A 9,195-nucleotide genomic window follows, 5' to 3' on the forward strand; every position below is an offset into this window, starting at 1 on the left:
ACTTGAGTATCGACTCAGCTCTCTCAAGTGCTCGTTTGTAAGCTATAACTCGATTCGTTCTACCATTAAAGAAGACATAGAGTTCCTGCAAGATTTCAAACATTTTTCGAACTATGGGCCTGCTGCTACAAGCGTGATCCACAATTATATTTTCTCTATTAGCCATACATCGACTGTAGCGTACTTTCTTTCCCACTTCAGCAGATATATGTGCCTAGGCCCCCTGACCAACACCAGAAATGTTGCTCGCATAATCATAACTTTGGTACATAAGCGCCTCTTTGGTTACTCCTTCCTTTTCTAAGACTTCTAGGATTTTATCGGAAGTTTCTTTCCTTTTTTTGATTCAACTGGTACTATGGCTAAAAGTCTCTCTTGGATGGTGCCATCAGATCCAACAAACCTTACGCAAATCACAAGTCTTTCTTCGTGTACGCAGTCCAGCGTGGTATCTGCGATAATTGAATATGTGCCACTAGCATTCACAGCGGCTACAATCATGCGCTTAATTTCGTTACCCAGTACCTCAAGGAATTGGTTTGTCGAGACACCGCTAAGGTAGTTTAAAGTGTTCTCCTTCATTGTTCTTTCACGCAACCAATTACTGAAATGTGGATCACAGCGAGCAACTAGGTTTACAATTTGACGAACGTTTCCATCACTGTCATGAGCCGCACCACAAATTGCTATCTTTTGTTTTCCCAGTGTCTTTATTATGTCCATTAGGACCTTCACCCCTCGTCGGTTTTCAATTGCTTCCTTTTCTTGTTGCCTTTTCAAGGCCATAGTTTTTTCACCAAACATCTTTTCCATGCCAAATTCGAGTTTGCTATAAACCGCTTTGTCAATGACTGCTGACTGATGAGCGGCGCTTTCAAAATGTTCCTTCAGCTTGCCAGGGTTCTCAGCCCCTCTACTCATCATCTTTTTTCAAGAACACAGTCCACTTTTAACCCACGCATCTTCTGCCTTTTCTTTTTTTGGTCCAGAAGGAAACAAAATGCATGCAAAGCAATATATTCGGTCCTTGCTGACGCTATATTCAAAGTACCTGTACTTTTTGTACCAACCAACGTTCATTCTCTTCTGATGTCTGTTGCCTATCGATGCGTTTTTCTGCTCCGGAAAAATTGCTAGATACGGTTGGTTAGGACCCATTGTAAGTAAATAGCGTTTCTGATGCTAAAAGCTTATAAAGATATTCATTCAACCCCCCCCCCATAGTCTGGAAGTCCAGCATCAGGGGCTTATTTTCTGAAAAATCTTGGGAGGGGGGCAAATTACGAAAAATCTTGCGACGTCGTTGTGGAAAATTATTCAATTCCCCACCAAAAAAATGAATTTTCTATTATACTTACAACTTATAAAAAGTGGCATATCCAGAATTTAAGGGGGGGGGGATTGACGCTTGGTTGCCAAATAAAATTATACTCTTGTCTCAAATACTTCTAGTTGTGGCCAAGGCCAGGGACGTTGCTAGCAATTTTCCTTTAGGGGTGGGAACGACGAAAGTGTGCCGACAAAAATCGACATTGCACCGACGAATTTCTAAAAAAAAAGTATGGATCATTTAACGTTTCTCTTTAATAATGGCAAGCAAATGGTATGAAAACAAAGATTTCTGCTGCGAAGTGGCGAGAACTTCGATAATATTACTGTAATAGTCTGCCAAATAAGGTCAAAGTTTTTATAAATTCAGTTCAAGAATATTGTCATTTTGTTTTATTGCTTATTTGCCAATAGGCAAAATAATTGGATGATCTGACGCAGCATTTTCAGGGGCTTCGGGCTTCGCCCGATAGACGGCCTTTCTCAGGACCCTTCGGGGGGGGGGGGAGTCCCCCCTTAGAAACGCCCCTGGCCGAGTTTGTCACTAGCCCTTTTCCTTTGGAAGCGGACAACAAAATGTGCTTCGAAAATCATAAACATGCCGACTATACTCTATTTAAAAAGGCTTTCGTCTTCCAGTCTTATCATAAAGGCAAAGGTATGCTATCGAAAACCGATCTGTTTCTGTGGATGCTTGAATTCTGTAGGCCTATCTTAGTTTCGACGAGAGTTTCGAAGACGCAAAATTCCAGCTGGGGGGGCCAAACATCAAGCTGGGGGGGCAAACTGGGGTCGGGGGGGCAGTTGCCCCCCTGCCTTATAGCAAATTACGCCCCTGCCTGGCATTGACCTTTTAATGTAAATCACTGCGCTAGTCAAGTGGAATCGTGTAGGCTATATGCACAGCCTACCTACTGGTCGATTCGCAGTGAACAATTTAATTGTATAGGCTATGTCCTGCCTTTTCCTCCGTTGGAATGAACTGCAAATTTCATTTTCTTAGGAGCTGATGCAGCAAATGGGTTAGTCAGTACCTGCTCGGTCGCTATGATCCATTTCGGCTCAGGTTTATTTTTATGAAAACTGGTGTTATGACGCTTACGGTAATCCTTATCGAAAATATTCCTACACGCCAAGCACTTTATTTTTACCCGATTTGTCCTTAAACTTGACATATTTTTTTATTGTTAATGTGTTCTTTGCAATTGAAATCAATCTTGAAACTGAACTTGAACCCCGAGGATTCACAAGCCGGAAGTTCTCAACAAGTTGCTAACGAATAAATTTTCATTTAGTCATCCATTGTTTCCGGTCGATTTTGCCGCTCCAATTACCGGTTGGGATCGAGATAGCGGCCCCTATCAATCAAATCTAAAAATTGAGTCGGTAAAATCGTCTCATTTATCTACTGACACCAAGGTTTTCGAGACTTGGGGAGGATATAGATTTCAGTGGATGTCACGCCAGTGTTTTCATCTTCTTTCATTAATTTCATTCATCTCATTTATCTATTTAAAAAATTGAGTCCGTAAAACCACTGCGCTTTGCGCGGCGTTTTACCGACTCAATTTTTTTAAGAAGTTACCGAAAATATTGGAGAGGGGGGAGCGTTCCCCCTTCCCCCCATACGTGACGTCCCTGCCTCTACGTGCTTTTGTAGTTATGTTTGAAAAAATAATTAAAACAAAATCAGTATTTTTAGAGAAAACTGGATATTCATACAGTAGATAATGAATGTCTTCATAGTCTTATTAGAATTATATTAAAACACGATCATTAGGAGAACAAACTATTACATATATTAGACTTAGCTAGGTACCTGACTCTTTAAGGTTAGTCTCTTACTATTCCAAAGACCAAAAAGCCATAGACTTTCTCCTGTTTGTAATCAAGGTGTTCTGGGTTGAAGTGGTAAATAGCAGCCTAGTAAGAGACGATCACGTCTCTTAGTAAAATCCGGGTTTAAGTTAAATGTCGGGACCTGAGTACATGTTCCCTGCAATTTAAACTTAAACAAAACCTGTGGGCAGTGACAGTGCTTATGGCAGGTTCCAACCCCTTATAGTTCTGCTGTCCAAAAGATCAATTAGGTGGTGGTGCCCTCACCTTAAGTCTTTAAAATGTAGGTGGCACTGTATAGAAGCAACTTGGCTTAATCCAAAAGAGAACTTACAATAAAATTTAGAGTAAGTAAAAAGCCACCAGCTCACCACCCAATGATGAATTTACAATAAATAATCAAACAGGATAACAACTTTTTATGAACAGAGCCAAGAAACAATATTTATTGGCAAATCTGCGAACCAAGCAATAAAGGGTTTGCAAAATAGAAGGCTAAATCAATGATTATGGCTTGACTTTAGACATTTAATTTGATGAACAAAACAATGAATATAGACACACATAAATAAGACTGTTAAAGCAGCCTTTGAAAACAAATTAATCATTTCAGACCCAAAGACATTTGATCACTTGTTACATTTTTGTACAGTTATAGTGGATGACGAAATTTTTTTCCTGCATTCTTGGTGTTATTTCAAAGTTCTTCTTCAATGCGTAGAATTTGATTGTATTTTGCAAGATGCTCTGAGCGACATGGAGCACCAGTTTTGATCTGTCCAGTACTGAGCCCAACAGCCAAATCCGCTATGAATGCATCCTCGGTTTCACCTGATCTATGAGATACTAAGGTACTCCATCCGTTAGATTTTGCCTTTTTGTGAGCACGACTGGACTCTGTAACCAAACCAATTTTGTTCACTGTCAAAAGGAGGTAGTTGCATGCTTTCTTAGCAATTCCTGTTTGAAAATGGATGAGATTGGTGACAGTCAAGTCATCACTGACCATTTGAATTTTGTATTAGCTGTGAAACTGCTCCAAGTATTCCAATCATCTTGGTCAAAAGGGTGTTCAATCGATATAACAGGGAATTCGTTTAAAAATTCTTGATATAGGTTAGCAAATTGTTGTCCAGACAGCCAAGCAATTTTTTTCAGAATATGGGCTTTTTGAAGTCCAAATCATATATCCCCTCTACAGAACTCAATATCCATTCCAATTTCAATCTTACCATGACATTCGGCCTTTTCAATAGCACTTACAATAAGGGACAAACCATCCTTGTTGTTCAATATGTCTGATGCAAATTCGCCCTCATCACCAACATCAATGGTGTCAACGAAGTGACTTTTTTATCACTCTCATCAAGTGATGGTAAATCTCACTACCCTTTCAAAAAATGAAGTGTCTCCTGTGGGCAGAATCATGAATTTTAGCAGGGCCAGTTTATTGCCAGCTTGAGACCCACCATTAATAACAATTAATGAAGGAGTAGGCAAAATGACTTTTGGCGTTCCAGCTCAATCTGTAATTTGTCTGTAAAGTGGAAGGCCTTATTACTTGGGACCAGCTTTGCAAGTGGCAAGTGAAACTAAAATAGAATTAGCAACAAGGTTTTCATTCTTTTGCGTACCATTCAGGTCCAACATGAACTGGCCAATCTTCTCTTGCTGAATTACATCTATTCTCACTGCAATCAGAGCAGGTGCAATAATTTTATTAACGTTTTTGATAGCTTTCAAAGCACCCTGTCCATGATATTCAGTTCTAACACTGTCTCTAAGCTAAAGGGCCTAAAAACATAAAAATGGAGTCAGGTAAAAACAAAAGTACGCCTGTATAATGGCTCATTTTAGAGAAAATTGATGTATTTGAAAAGCGATAATAATTAACAAATATAGTCATAATTAACAAATACACCTAATTAACAAAAATAGTCTCAAATTAAAACAAAAAGTGTGTCAGTAGAACCACCTTCTCCGAAAACCTTATATAGATAACTTTCTGTCCCTTGGCTTGATCCTTGACATTGTGGAACGCACTGTAGCCCATAGTAATTGAAGTAATAAAAGGCATCATTATATAGATGATTATTTTAATTATATTCGTTAAGAAATCATCATAAGTAAAAATTTCCCATGTAGGGAATCGAACTCGAGCAAATTATATTAAACGAGAATCATTAGAGTTCTGGGTCGCAACACTAGCTAGCAATCCAGGCTGCAGTGGTTGCTAGCAACATATTAAGAGACGATAATGTCAAATATTAAGAAATAACTCCCAAAAATAGAGAGAAGCGCCATGTCCTTGTCCTTGTTCAATTAGAACCGCCTTTTCTGAAACCCAAATGTAGGAAACCTTCTGTCCCTTGGCTTGAACAGCAAGGGAAATGTATTGGCTTTAAAATCAAGATAAGTTGCAGCCACAACAGCATTATGCCTAAACGGCATCTTTTATTGTTTTTCTTTTTTCCCACAGATTGCTTGGCACTGGAAAATCCTAAAGAGGTGTTCAATGGCTCATTTTAAAGGAAATTGGAGGGTTCAAAAACTTTTTGTAATTAAAACAAATTGTTTTTAAAATAGAATCAATTTTGTTCCGGAAAACTGCATATTCCATGTTAAAAATTGATCAATGATGTCATAATCGTAGGTTGTTGCCAGGTCGTCTCTTACTATTCCAATTAAGACAAAGCCATAGGTATTTTCCTGTTTTTAATTTCACATCAAATAAAGAACAGATCATATCAGACAGATAACAAATTAGGTCAGACCGATAACAGATCAGATCAGATCGATAATTACTTACGTAAAGGAATGATATAGTGCATAACATGGGATGCATTTTTTAAAAATTAAATTAAAGAACGAACTTTAGTCTATGGTAACTGAAGTATTACAAAGAATCATTATATAGATGGTGAATTTTCCTTAAGAAATCACCATAGGTAAAAATTTCTCATACCGGGAATTGAACTCGGGCCAACTAGTTTGGAACCAGCTATTGTAACCACTAGAACAAATAAATATATTAAAATATCTTATGAATGAATCGTATATTAATTATATTAAAACACAGTCATTAGAAGAACAAACCTGTGTCTACATTGGACTTAGGTAGCTGCCTTATTCTTTGAGGTTCGTCTCTTACTATTCCAAAGAAAAAAAGCCAGAGACTTTTTCCTGTTTGTATATGGGTTGCAGTGGTATCTGGCTACCTAGTAAGAGAAAATCACGCCCCATAATAAAAAATTAAATGTTCCATAACTCCTAAAACTAGAATCAGGTAAAAAACAAAGTGCTCTATTAACAATTTTAATATTTATACTTTGTGGGATAAGAGATAAGTAACAAAAGTGATCCAATCAATACACATAAACAATATATGGTTGCGGGTGTTTCCAAAGAAAAAAAAACACTTGAATATAGGTAAATGCACCAACTAAATAACAACAACAACTTCTATTAATGACAGTGCGTGGGATGAACTATTTTTGGACAATCACATGCCACTGGTGACTATTAATTTTCCTGTTGTATTTGTTTTTCTATTGTAATTGTGGGATCAGCTGTTTTGTATTTTCTGATCACGTAAGTGTTGCGGGTCCAGGGTGGGAACCTTAGTAGGTATTTTGCGAATTTAAAGAATATCGACCGTAATTTGTGCTTCGTAGCATGCGGGAAAGTTCGCCAGAAGCGGTCAAGGTACAAAAAGTGAGGGAGGACGAGTACGTTGTAGAGCCGTGCTTGGATCATTCGGTTAAAGCTGAATTTCTTTGCTACCATTTTGCTATATGCAAAGCTTGTTCGTTTCTCGAGATGCTTAATGAATAGTGCTCTTTTGTGCTTTAGTGTCTGGCCAGTGAGTAACCGTAAATATGTAATTTGGTCAGCTGGTGCTATGTTAGTGTTTCAGAGCGTGATGAATTCGGGCTTCAGCGTATCTGGCCAGTTGAACTATAGCACTTTCAACTTCGAAGGGTTGAAGTCAAGACCAATAGCTGCATACTCTCTTTCAAAAATTTTTAAATTTTTCTTCAATTCTTCCAAGCTCACGGGCAATATTTAACAAGTTATCAGCAAAGCAAACTAGGGAAAGATCTATACTTTTAGAAATGCAAGATTTTAGATAATTTTCTTGTGCAGTAATCAAGCTATTATTGAAAGCTACAAAAGTAGGTGCGCCTTGCGAGCACGCTTCTTTACTGGGATTCTAACAGAATCTGTTTGCTTCTCATACTTGATCTTGATTTCGGCCTTGAGGTTTTCATACATATCTCTCAGGGACAGGATTGTGTCATATTGGAAGCTGCGCTTTGCCATTTGAAATACAATATGTTCGTGTATTAATGAGTCAAATGCTCGTCGTATATCATGTATGCCAAGAGCAACAGATTCACCAGAATTTTTGGCATCCAATAGTACTGAAACAACCGCACTTAAAGCATGTCCACATCCAAGCCAAGGCTGGAATCTGACCTGGAAAGGCGGTGTGTATTATTTCGTATTAATTTCCTCAGTAATCAAAAGTTCGAATATCTTGCAAAAAGTGATAGATACTGTTATAGGTCGAAATTATTTGCATTCCCCAGGAGGATTTCCCCTTTTTGGTACCGGTGTAAAACTTCTGACGCAGAATGTACTAGGAACAATACCTTGTACAAAAATCATCTGGAGTAAGAGGGTTAAATGTTCAATAAGCAGAAACGACTTGTCTTGTAGGTAGACTGCAGAAATTTTGTCAAAACCTTGCTAAAACTTTTTTTTAAGATGACGGAGGGTGTTCCAAATGTCAGCAACTGATACAACACGATCGGTGCGACTTGCATGTGATAGTTGGTTAAGTAAGTAACAAGTAACAATGGGTTTATTTAAAAACAATATATACATCATCGATTCCCTGAAGCAATGCTTGTGCGGGAGAAAAACCTCCTAATAAATAAAAAAAAACAAGAAAAAAAAATAGTTGGTTATCGAGATAATATTTGAATTTTGTGCTTTTTTCTGGGCACGGGGGTGAGAACTTTTGTTCATAGTGTGCTTTTCGTGACTCTAAGGGGATTGACGATGTGTCAGGGCCTGGTTTTTATCTTGCATAGACCTCCAAATATTATTGGGGTTTTGCATAGCAATTTCCGATGACTTACAAATAATTTCCGCGCGATGCTTAGCTTGCTCTTAGGCAAATTTATGTTCTGTACGAAGCCGGATTTCATTCACTATTCCGGTCTGTGGACATCCACAATCTTTACATACAGAGAGCCAGAATTTAGCCTTATCGCACGCATCAAGTAAAGCCAAATTTTCTGACCACCCTTCACTTGTGTTCCTGTTTTGATTTTTCGTTTCGGCACTGCTGCTTCCACAGCTAAACGAAGTGTATATGACAACTGAGCAGTGTACGTGTTAAGCTGAATTCGCGCTTCCTTTTCGTGGCTAAGAGTGGATCGTATTAGCAGATTGTATGGAACTTTTATTTTTGATATAATGCTATCACATACGTGATTGTAAAGGAAGGGATCCTTTTTATTCAAATCCGTAAGCTCTACCCATTTCTGTGATCTTTCTTTTTGACTAGCATGGCGAGTAATTGAAGAGGGAGGTGCTATATTCAATTCTATTAGGAAGTGGTCCGAAGAAAAGGGAGTCTCAAAGAGGCGCAATTGAGAGGGGAAAAGATGTTTGGAACAAATCACATGGTCAAGATCAGATATGGAACCTGAGCTATGTATGTGTGTGAATCTTTGTGTTTTGCCTGACACGATAAAAGAGTCATCAAGTAAACCGTAAATCATATTATCCCGAACACTAGATTCAATATTATCAATCTCGTTGACCTTAGCACAAATTAAGCAATTAAAATCACCTAAAATAACTGTGTGGTGTTTCCTACGCCTAGATAGGAGAAAGCACTCTGATAGTTTAGTGATACTTCTGGCAAAAAGCGAATCTGAATGATCATCCCGGTAATCTGTTGGCAGATGCACGTTAACTACTACTAAGTTACCACCTAATTGCACTGCAAAG

The 9,195-nt window shown here is 38.3% G+C and overlaps 1 protein-coding gene across 1 annotated transcript; it reads right to left on the reverse strand.

Moving 5' to 3' along the window:
• Positions 1-309: 309 nt before the first annotated feature.
• Positions 310-921, reverse strand: LOC148949686 (52 kDa repressor of the inhibitor of the protein kinase-like). Its single transcript, XM_089092755.1, has one exon. It carries the CDS (start codon positions 919-921, stop codon positions 310-312), a length of 612 nt encoding a protein of 203 aa, XP_088948881.1.
• Between the last annotated feature and the right edge of the window lie 8,274 nt (positions 922-9,195).

The sequence above is a fragment of the Artemia sp. Qi Xiang Cuo genome, chromosome 8 (assembly GCF_049724085.1).
Source record: "Artemia sp. Qi Xiang Cuo chromosome 8, ASM4972408v1, whole genome shotgun sequence".
NCBI classification, from domain to species: domain Eukaryota; kingdom Metazoa; phylum Arthropoda; class Branchiopoda; order Anostraca; family Artemiidae; genus Artemia; species Artemia sp. Qi Xiang Cuo.

Bases quoted from the DNA above. Each gene is read 5' to 3' on its own strand.
- LOC148949686 (XM_089092755.1), bottom strand. From the start codon at position 921: ATGAGTAGAGGGGCTGAGAACCCTGGCAAGCTGAAGGAACATTTTGAA.